The 22,832-nt window shown below is 42.9% G+C and overlaps 1 protein-coding gene across 2 annotated transcripts in view; it reads right to left on the bottom strand.

Annotated features, from left to right (window-relative positions):
• Positions 1 to 12,083: 12,083 nt before the first annotated feature.
• The window catches only part of zfpm2b (zinc finger protein, FOG family member 2b), a 49,346-nt gene continuing 38,597 nt past the window's right edge, over positions 12,084 to 22,832 (bottom strand). For both annotated transcript variants that reach the window (XM_082186698.1, XM_082186699.1), the window contains 3 exons: positions 16,733 to 16,939; positions 15,894 to 16,118; positions 12,084 to 15,527 (listed from right to left, as the gene is read on the bottom strand). In XM_082186698.1, coding sequence (XP_082042824.1) covers positions 13,201 to 15,527; positions 15,894 to 16,118; positions 16,733 to 16,939 — 2,759 coding nt within the window. In that variant the 3' untranslated portion in view covers positions 12,084 to 13,200. The remainder of the gene's footprint in view (positions 15,528 to 15,893; positions 16,119 to 16,732; positions 16,940 to 22,832) is intronic.

The raw sequence follows: 22,832 nt of genomic DNA, 5'->3' as shown, positions 1-22,832 counted from the left end.
GACGTGTGAATGTCTGTTGTCTGAATGTAAATGAACACACATTGTAACAACTGAACTCCAAGGGGTGTACAGTTTTTGTATTGCCAATGCACATTAAAAGATGGAATTTTATGTTACTTGGTTAAACACAGCATTGTCTTATACTTTGAAGGGGTTACTTTGAATTAGCTGCCTTTCAGTACCCTCTTTTGTGCCCCTGGTGAATATTTCACTTAAAGGGGAAATGAAACGTCCATGTTTTGGCACTGGTAGTAGCTACATATATTAGAAAAATCACCTTGCCAAAAATGTTATTTTAAAAAGTTGTTAAAACCACAGATATGACAAAATTATTTTCGCAATTTCTAGCTATCTATCTAGCTAGCGAGTCGCCATTTTGAAGTGACGTCACAGCCTACGTAACGGGGTTGGTTGGTTCCGCTGGTGAGAGTGAAGCGTTACTGGACCGGACTGAATACGCAATTGATTTGAAATGGAAGACGAACTTGAAAGACCTGTTGAGCCCGTGTGTCCCATTGCTTATGCATTTGAGTCGATACGGCGTGGGAACCGAGCAGTGGTACGTCGATATGTCGAACAGCCGGTGATACATAGCCGTAGCCGGCTATGAGGTCACCGAGGTCCGGACCTTGGTCATTTTTTTTACATTCAAAAATAACATTTCAAGCTCTCTGAATGATTAATTTGCCGTTTAAACCACCTCATATGAGTGTTTGCAATTCATTTTGCTGCGAGAATCTAGCGCAGTGAACGGGGCTTGAGAGCGCGTTGTGAGGGCGCGGGTGCGATCCAGTGTTGCCAGATCCATCTAATGGAAATGTGGCAGTAGTCTTCTGGACTTGTTTTTCTGATTTAATATCACACTTTAGGAAGTTATTAAAGTGGTAAGTTGCATGTTAGGGTTCGTGATATAGTAATCTTATTTCCAAAACACAATAAGCTTTGAACTTATTTCGGATTATAAAAAAAATATATTAAAAAATTGTTGCTTGTTTTTCGTAGCAATATCTGGCAACATTTTACTGTCGGCATTAATAAAAAAAAAAAGACAAACGCAATGATCATCTGATTATCTGTAAGAAATGTATAACACTATCAAAAACAATAGCATAATACAGATCTGTATGTTACAGAATCAAAAACAATAGCATAATACAGATCTGTATGTTACAGAATGAAGCAGGAAGACGGCTTTTTTATTTTGTCATTTCAGTGAGCCAAGGATTGAAGAGTAGTCCACACACACACACACACACACACACACACACACACACACACACACACACACACACACACAAGCTATAACGTTAGCAAATAGCCTTTAAATAGTTTGTAACATGTCTGTAAAATGTAAAACATTATATTGAATAAAAAAATATTTCACAAACATCTACAGTGTGCAGTTTGTTAACATAACGTTAGACGTCGTCTTTTTGTCTGGTACTAATAAACTTCACTAGCTAAACACTAAGTTAGCGTTATTTAGCTAGTTCATGCTTACAGCTGTTAGCTAACAATGACTGTACCTAACGTTAGTTGTTCGCTGGTTCGACCAGCACATGCATCTTGTTAACGAGCCAGTGTGATGCAAACATGTATGAGAGGTTTGACATGATAATATGATAGCAGATGAACGCTTTTTATGCGTAGTTTAATGTTAAGTTTTATGTCTTTCACTGTGTTTTACTGAACTCAGCCCAGAGCCTTTAAAGCCAACCAACCCCGTGACGTCACATGTTAGAATACTGCACAATGGCGGCACCCTGGCCGCGAAAGATATATGGTTTTTCTTTTTTCTTTTATATGTTTACATTTGTCATGTTTCTTATATAATTGTTGATTATAGTGGAAATCCATTTTGTAAATCATGTAAACTTGATTGACGGCTTCATTTCCCCTTTAAGCTTTACACCATGTCCTAACTACACGCGACGCGACGCCGCAACACGGCGTTCTCTTACGAGAGGTTCTCTCGTACTGCATAATAGCTTACGCTAGGGGAAAAACTCTTTTCCACGAGATACTGAAGCCAAAAAATTATCCTTAATTTGTAATGTTGTAAAACGCGTTGCGGCAGCATGCAGACATGGGCGAGACGGCTCGAGCGCCCATTGGCTGCTCTGCGGCAACTGCACCAGCCTATCGAGCGAGACTGCTCATGACGTCAGACCCAATGAGTCACGTCCCGCCGAAATGGGCGGAGCCTAGAGCTATAAATACAGGCTCGGGAGGCTGGTCTAGCTGGTTTTTCATCTCTTCAGCGAAGCTCACGCATCGCTGGATCCCGAGAGGAAGAAGCCGCGCCGTCTGATAAGCCTCCTGCGGTACGAGTTTCTGCCTGAAGCAGCTGGTCGACTACTCGCCGCCTTCAGCCGCCGTTCCTGCTCCCGCTTTCCGGCGTTTATATCCTTTTTCTCTGCTGTGTGTGTTCGGCGCTGCGACACACACTTTCTCTCTAAAAGAGCAGAGCGTCTTTTTCAAGATGCCTCGCACATCCTGTGGCTCATGCCGAGCACCACTCAGCGACGGGGACCACCATGTCATCTGTGTTTCCTGCCTGGGTGAGGATCATGCAGCTCTCGCGCTCGCTGAAGGCGGCTGCCCTCATTGCGAGCTTATGCCTATGATGACTCTGCGGACTCGCCTGGCATCCTTCGCCGAGTCTGCACCATTGCCCGCTGCGTTGCCGCGCCGTAAAAAGCGCCGCGCTCAGCGGGTCCCGGAACCACTTCCATCCCGCGAATGCTCACCGGTGCGCCCGCCAGCTTCGCCGCCTGCTTCTCCCGAGTCTCTCACTGCCGGTCAGCGGCAACGGTCCGCCGCCGCTTCCGCCACAGGAGACTGCGAGGAAGCCGTGTGTGTGGAAGAGGATAGCTGCTCTATCCTAGCTTCGGGAAGTGAGGATTGGTCGAGCTCTGCGGATCTCGCACCTTCTTCTCACCGACCCTCTGGGAAGAGAGCGAACATCGAAGCAGAACTCATGCATCTGCTCGAGCAGGCCGTCGCCAGCCTCGGCCTTGAGTGGTCGACGCCCCCGGCGCCTGCCCACAACTGACTGGACGGTTGTTTTCTGCAAGGGGACCGTGCTTCGCCGCCTTCGAGACCAGCGCCCTTTCTTCCTGAGCTTCACGAAGAAGTCGCTAAGTCCTGGGGCGCCCCCTTTTCAGCCAGAATGCGTACTTCCACGTCTGCAGCATTCTCCGCAGTCGACAGTGCTAAAGACAAGGGGTACCATTCTCTCCCCCCCCGTGGAGGAAGCTGTAGCTGCCCATCTTTGCCCGCCCTCTGCTGGACGGCGTGCTAAGACGGCGCTACCATCCAAAGCTTGCCGCACGACGTCAGCCTTACACGGTCGCGCTTACACCGCCGCCGGGCAGGCTGTCTCTGCACTGCACTCCATGGCCATTTTACAAATCTTCCAGGCCAACCTTCTCTGCAAGATGGATGAGGAAGGACCGGAAGCTGTTAGCCTGCCGGATTTGAGGAGCGCGACGGATCTCGCCCTTCGCGCCACTAAATCCGCCGCGCAGGCCATAGGGCGGAACATGGCCTCTCTCACCGTGGCTGAGAGACACCTCTGGCTCACGCTTTCCGAGATGTCGGATTCGGAGCGATCCGCGTTCCTCGACGCCCCCGTCTCTCCCGCTGGCCTCTTCGGATCTTCTGTCAAGGACTTCGCAGACAGATTCGCTAAGGTACAGAAGACATCGCAGGCCATGAAACATTTTCTGCCCAAGCGCTCCAGCTCCGCAGCAGGTCGCTCTAAATAGCCGTCTGCTCGCAGCTCTCAGCCGCAAGCCCCGCCTACCGCCGCCGCTTCACAGCGCCGCCAGGCCCGGGACCAGAGACCACGCTCTCGCTCCGCCGGCCGCCGCCCCCCTCCGCGTGGGCCCCGGCCAAAGATTGAGATGAAGCCCGAGGCCTCAAAGCCTTCCTAGCCAGCCTAGGAAAGCGACGGTGTTCTTGTCCCGCCGCGGCCGGACCTCCACCGAAACGTATCGCTCGTCCAGTTCCAATATTTGCGACTGTTCCAGTGTATTCTGCAGTAAACAAGTCAGTAACACAGCCCGCTTGCCTGCACACAAACGCCGTTTTTACGGCGACCCAGATAAATCCCATACAGAGTTTGTTTTCTGGTTCTGGCCACGGCCGATGGTGTTATGAGTGGTGGCCACGGCCGATGGTGTTATGCTCATTCCTACACGCAAGCACAGCCCGCCACACACGGCCCGCACAAATAAAATCGACTCACATCGATTGTGCACTAGATGTAGCGTATGTGCCCACGACCCAGTGCCCACAAACACTACACACTGCATGTCTCACGGTTTCTGTGAAAACGAAACTAACGCACATACAGTCTGCCCAAGCAGACGGTGTTTTCAGCGTCATGACAGGGCCCGCTGTCACGCGCCCTCATTCGCTCACAGACATGGTAAACTCTACGGGCAGGCTGCCCGCTGTTGTCAGCGCACCCCCGGCCTCACACACTGCAAGCACGAAGGGGGCATGTAGAGCAGATATTTTCTGGTACCCAAGAAAGACGGGGGTCTCAGACCCATTTTAGATCTAAGACAGCTGAACAAAGCACTTCTGAAACGACGGTTCAGAATGCTCACAACCAAGAAAATCCTCTCGCAAATTCGCCAAGGGGACTGGTTTATGTCAATAGATCTGAAAGACGCGTATTTCCAAATACAAATAGCGTCACGTCACAGGCGATTTTTGAGATTCGCCTTCGAGGGGCCCGTTTGGCCTGTCCCTAGCACCTCGTACATTCATGATGTGCATGGACGCAGCGCTCGCACCCCTGAAACTCCGGGGCATACGAGTTCTGAATTATTTGGACGATTGGCTGGTTCTAGCTCGATCTCACTCAGAGCTCATCGAACACAGGACCATATTACTCGATCACCTCGAGAATCTAGGTCTCACAGTCAATTGGGCGAAAAGTTCGCTGTCTCCCAGTCAGACAATATCTTTTCTGGGCACAGAACTGGACTCGCTGTCTATGACAGCACAACTATCGCTACAGCGCAGACTGAGTATTCAGCGCATGATAAAAAAATTTGCTTCGCATGCGCCCGCTGCAGTTCTGGCTGAAAGCGCGGGTTCCGCGCCGAGCGTGGACCTCCGGTCTCTTACGCCTCAAGGTCGATCAGAAATGCATCTCAGCTCTGAAACCTTGGACAGCGACAGATTGGTACCGGTCAGGTGTAAACCTGGCGACTTCCTCGAGTGTGAAGGTGGTGTCTACGGACGCCTCAACCTCGGGATGGGAGCGTTGCTCGAGGGCAGGCCGTTCTTCGGCCAGTGGTCAGAACGGGAAAAGCCTCTGCATATAAACTACCTGGAAATGCTGGCAGTCGACAACGCGCTGAGGCGCTTTCGTCCCCAGATAAAAGGACACCACGTCTTGGTCCGTTCGGACAACATGTCGGTGGTGGCTTATATAAATCACCAAGGGGGTATCAGATCCAGAACCCTCCACAGACTGACGGAGCGCATTCTGATCTGGGCCCAGCACAATCTGCGCTCGCTGAGAGCAGCGCACGTGCCAGGTCACTTGAATGTAGGACCAGACAGACTGTCCAGGAACATCGTTCCAGCAGGAGAATGGTCCTTGCACCCACAGACAGTCCAACTGCTGTGGAAAACATTCGGCAGAGCGGAAATAGACCTATTTGCGTCTCAGGAAAACGCTCACTGTCCGGAGTTTTTCTCCAAGAGCAGGGATGCACTGGCCCACATCTGGCCCCGCTGCCCGCTCTATGCTTTTCCCCCTGTCACGCTCTTACCCCAGGTATTAGAACGGATCAGGGAGAACGGATGCCCCCCATTCTGGACGAACCAAGCTTGGTTCCCAGTTCTGATGCAGCTGACGAGTACCGCCCCCATGGCCAATACCAGTGAGGAGGGATCTCCTCTCGCAGGCCAACGGCTCGATCTGGCATCCTCGCCCGGAGCTTTGGTACCTACATGCGTGGGCCATCAACGGGTACCCGTTAACCTCCCAACGGGAGTGTTAAACATGATCAGGCAGGCTAGAGCCCCGTCTACTAGGCGGCTCTATTCCTCGAAATGGTCTGTGTTCACTAGCTGGTGTACAGCTCGTGACACATCGCCCTCAGACTGTGGGGTGTCGGAGGTTCTTTCTTTCCTACAAGAGCTACTGGATAAGGGCAGAGCCCCATCCATGCTCAAAGTTTACGTAGCGGCCATAGCAGCGTTCGCCGAACCAGCGCTTGGCCAGTCACTGGGAAGAAATTATCTCGTCATTCGCTTCCTTAGAGGAGCTAAGAGGCTGAATCCGCCCAGACCTTCCTCAGTTCCCATTTGGGACCTTTCCACGGTTCTGGAAGCCATGAAAGGCGACCCATTCGAGCCAATCCAGTCGATAGACCTGAAACACTTATCTTTCAAGACAGTGTTTCTTCTGGCTCTCGCTTCGGTGAAGCACATAGGGGACTTGCAAGCGCTCTCAGTGAGCGTGACGTGTATGGAGTTTGGGCCCAATGACTCTAGAGTCATACTCAAACCGAAGCACGGATATGTTCCTAAATCCCTCAACACACCGTTTAGGGCGCAGGTGATTTCCCTGTCGGCCCTGCCGGTCCCTGAGGAGGAGGGAGACACGGGCTTCCTTTGCCCGGTCAGGGCGTTAAGAGCCTATGTGTCTCGCTCATCTGTTTTTAGACAGACAGAGCAGCTCTTTGTTTTGTTCAGCGGACGTTCTAAGGGACTAGCTGCGTCAAAACAAAGTCTATCCAGGTGGATAGTTGATGCTATAGCGCTAGCCTATACATCTAAGGGCCTGCAGTGCCCGTTAGGTGTAAAAGCGCACTCCACGAGAGGCATGGCCTCGTCGTGGGCTTGGTCTAGTGGGATTGCCTTACAAGATATCTGTATGGCGGCAGGCTGGGCCTCCCCGTCTACATTTATAAGGTTTTACAACCTAGAAGTTCCCGCTCTGCAGGCTAAGCTGCTCTCGGTTTAATAGTGCGGTGTTGTCTGCCCGATGCTATCGGCTCAGGATGCTGAAACCGCTAGAGCATCGATCACTGATCGACTACATACCTCTGTAGGCAGTATGTAAGTCCCCTATACTTTTCAGCTCAGGCCAAGTTCGCCCTGGCTGTTTGGAACACCTATATATCTGCTCTTATTAGAGCGTTATACTCTGCAGGAATGATGCTATTCTAGCCCCTCTTCCCAGACTCTCTTTGAGTCCCTTATGATTATGCACTGTATGAGCCCTGGGCACCCGCCCTTGGGACCTTAGTGTTGAATCTTAGCACGCACAGCGTTTTACACTGTGTTCCCCTAGCGTAAGCTATTACGCAGTACGAGAGAACCTCTCGTAAGAGAACGTACGCGGTTACTAACGTAACCTCGGTTCTCTCTAGAGAGGGAACGAGTACTGCGTATCTTGCCATGCATGCATCACGCTCTGGTTCGCTTCGGCGATGAAAAACCAGCTAGACCAGCCTCCCGAGCCTGTATTTATAGCTCCGCCCATTTCGGCGGGACGTGACGCAGTGGGCGCGAAGCGCCCTCATTGGGTCTGACGTCATGAGCAGTCTCGCTCGATAGGCTGGTGCAGTTGCCGCAGAGCAGCCAATGGGCGCGCAAGCCGTCTCGCCCATGTCTGCATGCTGCCGCAACACGTTTTACAACATTACAAATTAAGGATAATTTTTTGGCTTCAGTATCTCGTGGAAAAGAGTTTTTCCCCTAGCATAAGCTATTACGCAGTACGAGAGAACCTCTCTAGAGAGAACCGAGGTTACGTTAGTAACCGAGTACGTTTTTGTCCTAACCAGCCGTGTGACGGCGACCCGCGACAATTCTATTTTCGAAATGGATTCTTTTTTTCTGCGACGTCGCGGCTGGAACAACAAACACAAAGTGTGGCAGTGATAATCTCGGGTACTGTTTATGTGTTTTATTTAATGCTAAATGCGTGTAATCTGACTTTGAATGTCATTTAGTGCTCCCTGTTATAGCTGTAAAAGCAACAATAGGCTACATAATTCACCTCAGATCTTGAAATTAAACAAATGGAAACAAGAACGTTCAAACTGCGAACAAACAAGTGTTCTTTGACAAATATTGTTTTAGTAAATCAGTATGTATTTTTTAATAATGTTTTGGTGTAATATTTGTGAATTTGATTATGTACTTATTTTTCAAAATTTTCTTTTAAGAAGAGCCCATCAAAGGTGATAATCTAAGATGTAAAGGTTCCAACCCATATTAGCCACCACTGCAAATGCATGTACACCACTCAGATTTAATCTAGTCCTTTGAACATCTAAAAATCTGGTTAGATTACCTAGGTTCCTCTGAGGTTTGTGTATGTGTAAAAGATCAGTTAAATAAGAGAGTGCCAAATTGTGTAGTGCTTTATATAGGCTACTGTGACAGGCATGAGAGGTTCAGGATTTTTAGTTTGTGCAAGTTCCCAGTAAACACCGCTTCAACAGTCTCTTCAGTATGCAATCAAACAAAAAGGTTTACAACTTAAATCTCTTCAGCTCAAAAAAAAAAAAAAAAAAAAACCTTCATCTTCTTTGTTTCACAGAGGTACATGCCCTTTCCCCAGCCACACACACCATCAACAGTTCATCACACGTGTTATTAAAGCCTGCTGCCAGGGTGCCGGTCTTATTAGCTGCAGCTGTACTCTCAGGCAGCCTGGGTTTTGTAATCCTAAACAGGCGGCCATCTTGCTCCAGCCATCTCAGGGCAATGTATCTGCCCTCTAGAACACACCCTCTCATGATGCCACAATACCAAGAACAGTAATTAAAAAAAATCTTCTGTAGTAATTGCAAGCGATTGAACAGTGATTGGCTCACACCCACATACAAGGAAATGACAATAGTCCAGTCTTACAGAAATAAAATCATGAATAATCTTCTCCAAGTTACTAGACAGACGCCAAAAACAGTTATACCTTAATTGCTATTGTTCTCAGGTAAAATAAACAGATTTTAACCACAGAGTTAATCTGTTTAACAAATTTTAGAGAGTCATCAAACTGTACCTCAAGATTTTTAACCACCGATTTGCATAATGGAGCTAAATTTCCCATATCAGAAAGATTTTGGGAATTAGAGGTCCAAAACCAAATTATCTCAGTTTTGCTTTCATTTAAATGTAAAAAAAAAAAAAAAAATGCAATGGTATCTATAATTTAACTTCATGTAAACAGTTTAGTAATGACTCAGTTGACCTCCTGTCCTGTTTTCGTAGAGGTAGGTACACCTGAGTGTCATCTGCATAACAGTGAAATGATACTCCATGCCTTTGAAAATTAGAACCTAAAGGTAACATTTAAAGTGAAAACAGATTTATATTAAACATATATTAAATATATTATTTTATATTATATTATATTATATTATATTATATTATATTATATATTAAAATATTAAACAGTTTTCTTGCAGGACATACGTGCTGCTGCAAGCTGGGTCTCTCCCCATTCGTTTGTCAGATATGACAGTTACTAGCAGTGTTGGGAAAGTTTGGGAAAGAAACTATTTCAAAGTTCAGTTCACAGATTTTAAGATGAACTAGTTCAGGTCATAGTTCATACTTCAAAATTTTGAACTAAGTTCACAGTTCCAAAAATGAACTAGTTCATAATTCTTTTTTTTCCATATGTTGCTACGAGCTATTTTATTTTTTTTTCTTCTTTTTATTTTTTTATATTTCCACTGCCCATATAGAACCACAGACAGCAATGATTAAAAATGTGCTGCTCGAATGGTCTTTTTAAATGAGGAATTATTAAAAGAAAAACGGGACAGTAGTCCTTAAGGTGCAAATGTTTTTGCATTTTAATAATTTTCTATTTCAGTACATACTAAAAAGGAATACTGGAATCCTGGACAAATATACCAGGCAGGTTCAACAAGTGCGGATTTTCTTTTCCTTTCAAAGTTTGCACAGAAATGTAAGATTTTTCCCAATCCTGACCGACCTTGTCATAAAACTCGTTTAAATGACCATACGACACCTACTTGCTGCTTTGTCGCCTACATGCTGCTTTTTGTTTTGATTACGCATGCCGCGTGCCAGATTGGGTGTTTTTTCCGCTACATGTTAAGGCCTACGGTGTGTTTTAGGCGGGTTTTCGCCTGGAAGGCTCTATAGAAATCTGGCACCCTATTGAATGAAGTTAAACTGAGAGAGCGTGCCGTTAACAGACACCAGAATGAACGAGTTCACAGTAACATTCATCAGGCAGTATTACGGTACGTTCAGTTCACGTTCGCCCAAAATATGAACGAGTTCATGAACTGTTGTTCAATGAACGCGTTCAGGCACAACAGTGGTTGCTAGGACCCCGGTAGCTCATTCTGTCTTGGGTGTGGGCTCTTCGTAGCCTTGTGCTCTTAGGCCCTCTACCCCTCTTTAAGCCTGGGCTGGTGAGCTAAGCTTATTCATTTCACTAAGCATGTAATTTGTACCCTCACCTGGCACCATATTTTCATCATTATGTGTGTTGTCAGATTTATTCATTAATGCATGTTACCACGTCATTCCTTTCATTGCTGGTGTTGCATCCTCACGATGTGTGTGGTGTGTGTCATGCACTGCCTTTCCAGGTGACCGTCTTCTGGCTTTCAGGGCCTCGCTGTGAGTGTGTGTATAGGGCAACCGGGGGAGCTGTCCATAGGTTGATCTTGAACACGAGATGATGAAAGAGAACAATAGGTTACTGTTCATAACCCTGGTTCTTTAAAACATCGACTGGAGAGATCCACCAAGCTTGCCCCGCTTGCCGCGCATGAGAAGCATTTTTGTTCACTGAGGAAAGGTAGTGTGTGCCGGTGCTTTATGCACTTTAGTATGGTGCGGTCCCTTACCTATACGTTATAGTCAGATGTCGGCGTCGCAGTTCATTTTTCCCATAAAAAAAAGAGTTTGATGCGTTACTTTCCCTGTCGACTAGTTAACACGTGGCGACCTTGCACAGGATATTGACTATCATGGCTTCCGCTACACCATACATTTTCTTCCATGATAATGGCACCTATGTGCATTTCCTGCTTAGGAGCTTAACATGCACCTTGTCCTGAGCATTGCAGAGTTGGGGATGAGGACTCATAGAACAGCACATCTGTTCAGCCCCCCATGAGACAAGCGATGTGCTCCATCACTCGCCCCTCAGGTGTTCTGCTTGTGTGGCCCTGAAAAGCGCCCGTGCATTCAATCTAATCATCGAGCGAAACACAGATGATCTGGTTATGCTTCTGGAAAGCTTGGGTTTTTGTCTGGTGTCCTTTTAGAAAATAAACTGCCTGGATTCTAGACTAATTCATGTGTTCTTGTGTCTTGATTTGATTGTTCATGATTGATTTTTTTTTTATTGATTTTTTTAATCCAGTATTGCACAAACCACCAACTCTAAAAGAATAGCTCCACATAATTAAATCAGGGGTGTCCAATCCTACTGCTCCTGGAGGGCCACCTTCCAGCAGACTTTAGCTTTAGCCCAAATTCAGGGATGGGCAACTTCAGTCACTGTTGGAGCTAAACTCTGCAGGACAGTGGGCTTCCATGACCGAAGTTGCCTATCCCTGCCCTAACCTTGCCCTAATTAAACTGTCCTGAATCAGCTAATCAAGGTCTTTAGAATCACTATAACCATCCAAGCAGGTGTGTTGTAACTAAACTGTGCAGTAAAGTGGCCATCCAGGAGCAGGATTGGACAACTCTGACTGAACACGAGTAACCTAATAAATACTTTATTCATGTTTATCTGTTTGTCTTACAGAAAAAAAAAAGAAAGAAAAAAAAATCAGTATGGTTTATTTATTTTAACACTTACATTTACTATTATATCAATTCAAGACTTTTAAAGAAAAGGTAATGCTTTCATGTCTTGAAACGTAACTTACACTAGGTGGTGCCAGTGCTTGCACATTTGGAGGTACAAACTCCTACTGTCCTGAATGATGCAACTAGAGTTCTATGGGTATTCAGTATGTCCTGAAATAAACGTGTGCATTAATAATAAAAAGGAAAATAATAATAATAATAATAATTCATCGACACTGCTGTCCTGAGATAAAATTTTAAATTTTTATGCCACATAAAATAACATTTCCCACATTTCTGGAATTTCATTCCATACAGGTACATGCATAGCAACACATTTTTTGACACTTTTTTTTCATGAGATTATTTTGTTTTTTTTCTGTAGGAAAGATTACAATGAGTCATCCATACCAAGTGTAAACCCTTCTCCAGGTAGACTTCAGTAAACACTTCACACAGACAATTTCTGGGGTCCAAGTATAAAAAGTTTCCCTTAATACTGCTTCAAATAACATTTCATCTTTTAAAAAGTATTGCATTAGAAGCCAAATATTTAAAAAACAAAAAAAGGAATCAAACACACATACAGGTCACCTTTTTAAGAAGAGTTCTGCATTGACAAGAAAAACATTTTGAAGCATAAAGAAACATCAAGGACAAACTAGACTCTACATGTATTGACAATTATTAATTCAGAAAACTTGATTGCAAGTATTTTAGGATATGTTGACACAGTCAGTCAGAGGTTGCTCCACCATCTGTATATTTTTCTTTTTAATCAATTTCTACAATTCATGTGGCTTTCTGTAATTTTAAAACTTTCATAAACTTGTTTTTCATTTCAGATCTGCATTTTTTAGAGCTGCAACTATTATTAAATAAATAAATACATAAAAAAACACACACACACACACGAAAACTATCAACACAGAATATTCCCAACAAATATTTTAAACGTTTCTAATAATTGACTGGTAGGATAAATCTCCTGATTTGATTGTCCTCCTGCTGCCATGTACACCAGCATGGAATTGTAAAAATGTCTTATGTTTTTTACCACAATGGGAAAAAACAGTGCTTGTGAAAAATCTAATATGACTGGTTCAAGGCTTGAGTCCACTTTAAAGAGGAGGGAGCATATTGTCACTTTTAGTCGTCACAAATAATAGCCAAGCAAGTGTCCACTGCAAGAAAATGGTGTCAGATTTAAAATAGCAGGGCCGTTGTCAAGTGGCTACAACTGGAAATGTTGTCCTGTGCCCTGTGCCTGGGGGTTGGGGCCCATGTGAATTTAAGAGGCAACGCTGGTTAACAGCACTACCTTTTCTACTACTGTGAACTAGATTTAAGACAGGGGGCAGGTCCCTATTTAACGTGCTCCGCTGTGTGTGACGAGCAGTAAAACTTCTTGTGTGTTATAAAGTTTGAGAGGTTGTTAAACTGGATGTCACATGGGCGGCAGTACTTTAAATTACTTGTGCTGGCAGTGGAGCCGTTCAACATTCTCTTGAAGCTCTTCCTCTCTTCCTCAGTCTTTGGAGATGGCGTAAGCGTTGTGCTTTCCTTATAGTTGATGGAACTGTCATGGCTGTCTGGTGTAGCAGAACCATGTTGCTTAGTTCCAGGATCTTCCATCTTGTCCTCAAATTCAAGACCGTCCTTTAGGGACGAGGACTTGTTCTGGCTCTCAGGGTCATCTGTGCTAAGATGGCTACCATCAGGCATCGGCTGGTCTTTCTCTCCTTCACTGCCCTCGTTTGGACTCTGCCTCCGATCGCTTTGTGATACCAGCATCCCTGTAGCATAATCAGTGGGTTTGATTTCATAGTAAGGCCAGATTTGCTCATCAGGTCTCATTTTCTTTGCAGGACTTGGGTAACCCCCAGTGGGTTGAAACACGCCCCTCGGGTCATCTTTTATTGACATTAGTTGTTCCTCGCTGGAAACCTGTATGTCAGAAGTTGTCGCTGCATTTGGATGCTCAATCTTTCCATGCAGAGCTGGGAGCTCAAAGAGGGTGTTCTCTAAGAGATTATTGGTATTTTTAGGACCTTCTTTTTTGATGCTTTTGTTCTCAGTGGAAGCATTTTGCAAAATAGTACCTGGGCAGAAGTTCTGTTTGTGCTTAAGATAGTCCTCAACTTTGTTAAAGCTTATCTTGCACACAACACACTCATGGTAATCCATAAGTCCTTTAGGGGAAACCGAAGTGTTGCTAAACTGTGGCATGCATTTTTTACTGAGATCTATTGGTGCATCACCTTCTTCCTTAGAGATTGTATTACATTTGGACACAAGAGCTGATTTTGTAACTGTCATTGAAGCCTCTGGATATTTGGGTACTAACCCCTGGATCATGTTGTATCTCTGATGGTCCCTTAAGCTATCCAATGTTTCCTTTGATAAGTATGGACCTCCAATAGTGGGCATTCCAAGAAATGATGCTAAACTCATAGGTGGCATTTGTTCTTGTTCAGGAGTGGCCAGCTCATATGCCTTTCTTCTTTTACGTGGACGTACTGACTTCTGATTGGCTGCTCCTTTATTGTTGGCACGTTTCACTTGAGGATCATGGCGAGTGGCACAGTAATACTGCTTGTGCACCATGTAGGTCTCATGTCGACTAAAGGTGATTTTGCAGGCCTCACATGTTGTGTGGTTGGGGTCAGTTTCAGTTTGTGGCAATTTCTGGCTTTGTACATCCAGCTGTGTACCGTTTGGTCTTTCCTGTGCACCAGATGGAGTTGACGCTTTTTTAACTTGCACTGACAGCTCATCTGTCACTTTTCCACCTGCAATGGGATTGTAAGGGTTAGACTCATGCCCTTTCACTTCAGAGGGATGGCTGGCATTTAGCATAACAGCCAAACTTGCTCCAATTTTAGGGCTTACAGTGCCTGCTGGTTTATCCAGTAGTCCAGGGAAGTCATTTGACTTGTGTGTGTTTTCCCAGCGAGTGTTGCAGTAGTGCTTCTTGTGCACCAAATAATTATCAAGGTTGTTGAAGGTTATATTGCATTCAAAGCATGTTGCTCCTTTTGGCACAAGTGTGCTGTACATTACTGGAGGGTAAGAGTTTCCCCCATGACGTAACCTGCGATGGACCAACTCAGACATTTTGGCCAGTATCTCAGATGCCTGCGGCCCCACTGTAATATCCTGTGAGAATGGGACATGTGGTATGAAAGGGGGTATGGGAAAGGCAGGAGGCAGGTGGTGCTGAATGGGTGAGGAGGCTAAACGGGGACTAGAAGGTTCTGACTTTACTCTGGAGTATGAAACACTAGCCTTGTTTCCTGAGTTTCCCTCACCCTTAATGGATGTCTGGCTACTTTCTGTGCTTTCCAGCTCTGAAATTTGACTTATATCACGCTGTACTGTTCTTTCCTGAAGGTCTTTTATGTTTGTGTTAGCTCTGACTTGTTGAGGGCTGCCTGAAATGCTGCTAGGAGAGTTATCAGCTTTGTCTTCTTTGATGAGTTTGTTGACAGGACAGCTATGTCCATGCAGCTCCTGGTGTTTGGCCAGTTCTCTGGGAGTTTGGAAAGTGAAGTGGCAGTGACCACATCTCAGGCCGGTTTGGGACAGATGAGAGAGGATGTGGTGCTGGAGTACCATAAGAGTTTCAGCGGTGTAGTCACAAATTGTGCATTTCAAGTTGCTTCCAGTTGATATCTCATCTGACTTGAGAGCTTGAAAAACAAAAACAAACAAATATCAGGAATGGTGTTAATGACCAACACTATCATAAACAGTTTAGTCTAACCAAGGCAGTTTGTGCACAGGCTCCTACACAAGCTTGATAACATTAGTTTGAATCTAGTTTGGAACATTTCCTGATCCACTATACCCATAATTTCCTGTCCTCTCTATACTAAACTATAAATAAAATATGAGGGAAAAGGCCAAACAAAACCTTCTCTCTTTTTTTTTTTTTTTCAACAAGGAATATTTTCTTTTTAAAACATTGGCTCTTGAATAGTTACAACTTTTCTCTTTTTTTATTTGTTGCTGGACAAATGGTTATTTGAAATAGAATGTCTTACTGGTTTACTCACAGTTATGTGTGGATAAGTGCATTTCCAGGGCATGGGAGCCTGCAAAGCTCATATTGCATTGTGGGTATGTGCAATTGCGGAGCATTTGATGGCTGATATTGGTGTTTTTCTCTGCTACCATCTCAGGGTCCCTTTGTCGCCCACTGCAGTAATACATAAGGTGGGCCTGGAGGTTTCTTTCACTCCGAAACCAGATGCCACATGCCTTACAGAGGAAGATGTCTTCTACAAAGACAGAAATGGAGACAAGCATATCCATATTGAATTATCTAAAGCTTGTGAAAACCCAATATAGTGGGGTCAAGAAATTTGAGACCAACAGATAAATGCATCAATTTCACATTTTTGTAATTTAATACAAAATAGTGACTTTGAAATAGTGCGAAATCTTAAATATTTTTGTTGTTGTTGTTGTTGTTCATGTCCAGATTTAAAAGCTTTTTTTGCAATTTAAAGCAGAAAATGATCATACAAAAGCAAAGGTAATAAAATTAGGCTCAAGAGCACATCATTCCCAGATGGAAGCTAGGATACAATATGTAGCTGTAATTTTAATTGCGCAGTAATAAGATGAACCACATAACCCAACCCTATAGACCCCATCAAAGCAAATGTGCTGTTGTTCATCAAATTCTTGTTAACTGTGATTAGAGAATGGAAGAGGGTAAATATCTAATTCCTGCAAACTGAAGGTCAACCTCGACCCTTGGTAATTCTCTTATCCATGGCAAACATGCACATCAGAGCTGTGATGACTCTTTGACATGGATTTCCATTTTTAACCAAGCACATTAATCAGTCTATCCACTGTGGCAGAGGTCTGATAATGCAGGACTCACTGTTGATGATAGCGCCGGGCAGTATGGATGCCATGGCGGCCTGCTGAGGAAGGAGTTGGATGCTGTCCAGCTGTCGGGCCGGGTACATCCCTTGACTATAGGGAGTTTGGGCTGGTGTTTGAAGATGTGAGTGCAAATCCACCACACAGGCTGCAAGTTCATCTCCTTCCATTATGTTTTTTGTTGTGGAACACCACACATGTCCTCCTGTGAGTAAAAGCAAAGATTAGGGTTTAATAGAGTATTTTAACCATGTAAAGGCAGATGTTTATGCTATCTGAGGTTCCTTGAGATTGAAGTAGTGCAACATACATATATGGTGCTTTCTATTATTTTTCTGACAGAGTGGATTCAATGCAAGAACCCACAAACTTGTTTTTTCAGAACCAGAATTAAGCTTCTCCTTTTATCTGTTTTATACTACATGCATAAAATCAGCATAATGGTAAATGCAAATATAATACTTTTTGATCCCACATACAGCATGCTGTCCTACACACAAATGCGTGCATTGCTTTGAAGCCACAACAAACAAGTGAGGGACAAGTATATTGCCGAAGACGCTGCACATTTTCCCTGCTGCTAAAGAGAATGGACATCTGGGATAAAAGTACAGCATTATCAAATTGAAGGGCTGCGGATGAAACATTCCACTGGAGTCCACAGAACAAACTCATTAGCTAGTTAAAAAGGAGAGGAGTGCTTTGTGACTGAGATAACATTTATCTGTCTAAATGACGGACTTTCTGTCTGCGCGTCATCTTCCATTGAGGGGATTAAAGTTTTAAATATGACTATTTACAAAAGTCTGGAAAGCAAGATAACAAGAAGAGACATGATATGCCAACACTAAATGCTAGAATTAGGATGTGGACTAATTGAGGAGTTGGACAATGAGAATGAAGTACACTCAATGCTACCTTTCAAAGATGTGTAAGCGCTCTCTGACAACATGTCTAAGGAGAAAGAAATGACCTGTGATGTGGCCGTGCCTCCTGCAGAGAAATGCTAATTGCATGTGCTTGGATAGGACTTGTGGTATTGTGGCCATGTTTTCAATGTCCATTCAATTAGACAATGGTTTAATGCATTTGTTTGCAACTGGTTTTGCTTCAGGACCCAAATTTTACAATGAAAAATCAAGTGGCAACCCAACATTTTTTATCATACAAAAGTAAAGAAAATTAATAATAATAATAATAATAAATATCTTAACCAATTGAAAAAAATTGTCAATTTTCAGTAATTATTATTATTATTGTTATTTTTTGTAACGTTTGGAGATGACAATGATTAAACCAGTTTTATTGTAGTAGACACTATAGTTTAACAGGGAGCATTTTTGTAAACAAATCTAAATACTGCACAATGTATTGTAGCATTTGCAAACCAATTTGAAACAAATATAAAGCAAAGTAAAAAGTGTTGTTTAACCTCTGCTCAGCCTATATTTTTGTGTTTTTGCTATTTCAGTTCTGGCAGTAAAACAGCAATCCAACATTTATTTTGACATGACACACTGTACTAAAGACAATGAGAGGTATAAATGAAATACATGTGCGTCTTTCCTCCCCTGCCTCTTTAACCTATGAATCCAAGGACATATTTGTAGTGTTTTTGAGCTTCCAATATGACAAAAAAAAAAAAAAAAAAAAAATTACAGGCTAAAGGGAAACTTCATAGTAATAACATTTTGGAGAATGAGCTTTAAAGTGCTGTATGGACTGAAGATTGTGGTCAGGCTTCATTTATATGGTGTGAGTGCTTTCTGAGGAATCTGTGTGAATGTGAGGAATACAGCATAACTACCAAACCTTTACCACAAGGTGGCGACATCATCACCTTTGAATGTGAGGTCTTTCGGGATAATTCATAAAGGTAGTTTTATTGTTTCTCTGTTAAATGCCATTCATTTTTCTCAGTGCTGTTCATTAATAATTAATAGTTGTGGTTTGTCATTTCGTCAATTTGATTTAAAAAACTGTTTTGGCATTTAAAACTCGCACAGTGGAGGTTTCAATTTTAACAGTAGTCATTTTCATTTTACCCCTCATTTCCTGACAGTTTACATCTGTTGTTAAGGAACACCTAAACATGTGTTGAGCTAAAAAAAGACAAGACATTTGTAGCATTATAAATGTAAGATTCTGTTTCAAATAAATGCTGTTCTTTTGAACTTTCTATTATTTATATTATTTAACAAATAATCCTGAAAAAGTTTCCACAAAAATATAAAGCAGCAGAACTGTTTTCAATAATAATAATAAGAAGAAGAAATGTTTCTTGAGCACCAACATTTTTAAACAATCTTACCGAGCCTGAACCTTTGAATAGGGAAAAACAAAGAAAAGAAAACAGGTCTAATTTGTACAGGTCATTTGTGTGAAAGGTTCAGTTACTTTACAAATAACATGAATATTTAATGAAGCTGTAACAGTCTACTATATTGTTTCACACTGTACAGGTCTAACATTGACACCCCAAAGGCTTTAAAATTCAGGGTTAAAAGCATTTAAACATCTTTCAAAATTACAAGTGCGATTTTTACAAAACAACAACAATAAACTATAACACCGTGACTCGTGGCAGAAAACAAGCTACATTACTTGAACACAACCATCTTTATTTCACCCAAAAATTGTTTAATGAGAAAATCCCAAGAAAATGCAATACACTAGACAAAAAGTCTCCCAAAAAAACACATAAGAGACTGAGATCTTGCAAGCACAGCGGCAGTGTGTGAGACAGCAGGGCGCTCACTTTCACTGCTCTATTCCATAAATCACATCTCTGCCTCGCTGCATCCCAGAGTGCATCAGTCATATGGCTCTGTTCCCCTGGGGGCCGCCCTCATGGAGCTTCTGTGTTCCTGGCCCGGCTGAGTTTCAGCGCCCCGGGTATCACCTCTCCACCATCTGCCCCGCACACCTGCACCCTCATTGATCTAGTGGCCCACGCGCTACATCAAACACACACCAGAGGGGCATTGTGCGGCTTCCTGTGAGGCACGGCCAGTCATCTGGCTGGGGCAGCAGGGTGTGAAGTTATGTGCCTCTTTTTGTATATTCATGAGGCAGTGCAGTCAGTGTTTATTTTCCCGCAGCACACCACACCACACCCCCGGCTTTCAGGTTCAAATTGAAGAGCAGCGGTAGCTTGACAGGTCTGCCAAAAAAATTATCCCGCCTTTTTCCAATTTCTAAATATGAGCTTTGAGAAATGAATCGTCTTCCTGACAGCTAGCCTACTGGTCCGGCTAAAGCGAATGCTGGCAGAAAGTGAGATTTTACTGGCTGGGTGAACTAAGCTCCTTATGAGTGACAGGTCAAGACCTGCATCTGTCTTACTTTCTTTTTTGCTTTCTTTCCATCAGACCAGCGGATTCATTATGGCATCTAAATGACCTTGAATATGTCAACCTTTGATCTCCACAGCTGTTTACTGATAGAGGGAATTATATGGATGGGATTTCACCACTTATCACTTAAGGCCCGATACACTCACAGCAAAGTTCTTTTTCGTTCTCTGGCTAAGGGTGAAAAGAAATTTGAAATGCGTTATATAGCGACAAACATCCAGGCAGCGTTCAGGTGAATATGTAAATAAGGGCTGATCGTTTTCCTCTCAATAACAAAATAAACACACAACAAAAATGACAGCGATGAGAAAACAGCAGTTTAGAAAGCATCTGATTATAGCGATGTGGATAAGATGTGTTTGCAGGAGCTCTGCAATTCAAATCAAGTCACGTGATATATCCCTTTATAAATTTAAAGCAAGCAGCTTTACAGTATTAAATATGAAAAAAAAAAGTGTCAGTGTCACTTTTAATTAGAATTATAACTTCAATTTCTACTATAAAGTGAATACCAGTGTTCATGTATTTTCTTGTGTCAGATCTCGACGGACTGAACAGAAGAAATTAACTGGAAAAGATTTCCTTGTCAAAGAAGGTGGAGCCTCAAAGCACACCTAAATATTACATAATGGCCACAGACCAATGGTAGTTCAAAGGTGTTTACCAGCCGGAGCGATTTTTTTTTTTTTTCTTTGGCAAGCTGTTTCAAACTCCAGAAATGAACTCTAAACAATTTTTTTTGGCGTGATCTTGTTTGAAAATTATGTCACACCAGTTTTTTAAGTGCATCTGGGCTTTTACAATTTTTTTTTTTTAAGTGAACAAATTGTACCTTTAGTGATACAACAGCTTGTCACAGGAGCAGTGCATTTAAAGGGACATATTTGTTACTTATTTACCCTAAAAGGTTAGTAGTACCTTAGTACTAGTAGTACAAAGGTATTACTACTGTAGGGTAAAATATGCACCTTTTGGGGTAGGTAAAGAGTTGCCCATTTTTACCCATTTTGTACCCATTTGAATTGTTTACCAGGTGAAAACCTGGCATGATAATAACAAACCTCTTCTCAAAACGGCATACAGTATGATTCATGCACTGAAGTTTAATACTTAGGAGTTTGTTCAAATCCCTAACCATAAGTACACTTTTTTTTACAGTATGTTAAAAAGTATGTTTTTAGAAGATTTAAAAAAAAAAATTATTCAAAGTGTTACTAGCAGTTTGTGAGTGAAAATAGTTTCAAAGTCAATCCTTGTAACAGTAATAGTGATGCGTGCCTTAGCAAACATCACTAATAAAAACAAGAACTTTTTGTCAAGCTGAAGATTTTAACTCCATGCAGCTGCACCTCTGAGAAACACACAAAGATGCACATAAATAAACGTGTCTAAATATGGGACAATTTGTTTGTCGCTGCACCTCCACACCCTTATGGAAGCCCCCTGAGATTCCCATAATGAAAAGCAATGTCTCCCACTTAACACCGGGATCCAGGCGCTCTCTCTGATAGAGGCCGGGGCTGTTTATTAAATGATGGAATTTGGCTGTTTCTTCCGCAGAATGTTATCAGCTGGAGAACAATCGTGCCCATGGTCGCACCCTCACTGGCTCGCCCGGCTGCTCATTAGCCACAGCATATTTAATCCAGAAGTTTCTTATCAAACGTGACACCTGCATCTCCGAATGGCACTTTCCCTGTTCATTGGCATGTATTTGGGTGAGTAGACTCCAAGGTGCTTTGTGGAGATTAAGAGAGGAAGAGAGAGAGAGAAAGTGAGCGAGAGAGTGAATGAGCGCTTATTTTATCATTTAGCGGGTCTGGACCGTATCCAAGCAGTTTTTGTCTTGTTGTTGTAATTAGAAAGCATTTTAAGCGATAACAGCTGCTGCTGAATATGAATATGGATAGAACCACATCAATTCTGCCTGAGATAGACCAATCCCCCCCGCCCCCCAACCCCCCACTATTCCTCCCCCATCATCCCTCCCCCTCACTTACTTTTTCATACTGTGGTTATCTTAATAAAGGAGGAAAGTGTAGCTAGCCGTTCAACTCGGTTATTTTAGCATTTTTGATTGAAGTCTTTCTTGACAGTCTCTGTGTTACATGTGAAGCATTCAAATCACAGAATCGCTGACAGGCAGCAACTCATTTCCATACACGAATATGTAATTAAGCTTTGTGACAGCTCCTTAATAGCTTTGCGCTACCCCGTCAGTGCTATTACGTTGCCTAGTTGACGTGTTGTTGAATTGAGATGCACATACAGCACATATATGCTTGACACTTCAAAGGTGAGCATTTAGTTTACAAAATAGAAAATAAACAATAAAATAGATAAACATGAATGTAGACGTAAACATACATGTAAACTTTAAACAAATACTGTATGTAAACATAGGTAAATGTTACAATGAAAAATCTTAAACATTAATAGGTAAACAAACAACAAAGATAAACGTAAAAGAAAATACAAAGGTGTAAACATTATGTAAAGGTAAACATTAACAATAGCAAATGCAAACATTACATAAGTGGGTTAACAAAGCCAAACATTAATATAATTAGTAAACAAAGGAAAATATAAAGGGAAACGTTTACAAAATAAGTAAACGTAAATGTAAACATTGCCTTAGATTTGCCTTTGTTAACCTATTTGTGTTAAAGTAATCGTTAACAAAGTTGCTATATCTAAAGGCAAATGTAAAGGTAAACGTTAATAAATTAGTTAAATATAAAT

The sequence above is a fragment of the Leuciscus leuciscus genome (genome assembly GCF_965113295.1).
Source record: "Leuciscus leuciscus genome assembly, chromosome: 12".
Lineage (NCBI taxonomy): Eukaryota > Metazoa > Chordata > Actinopteri > Cypriniformes > Leuciscidae > Leuciscus > Leuciscus leuciscus.
This window is presented reverse-complemented; position numbering and strand designations above follow the sequence as displayed.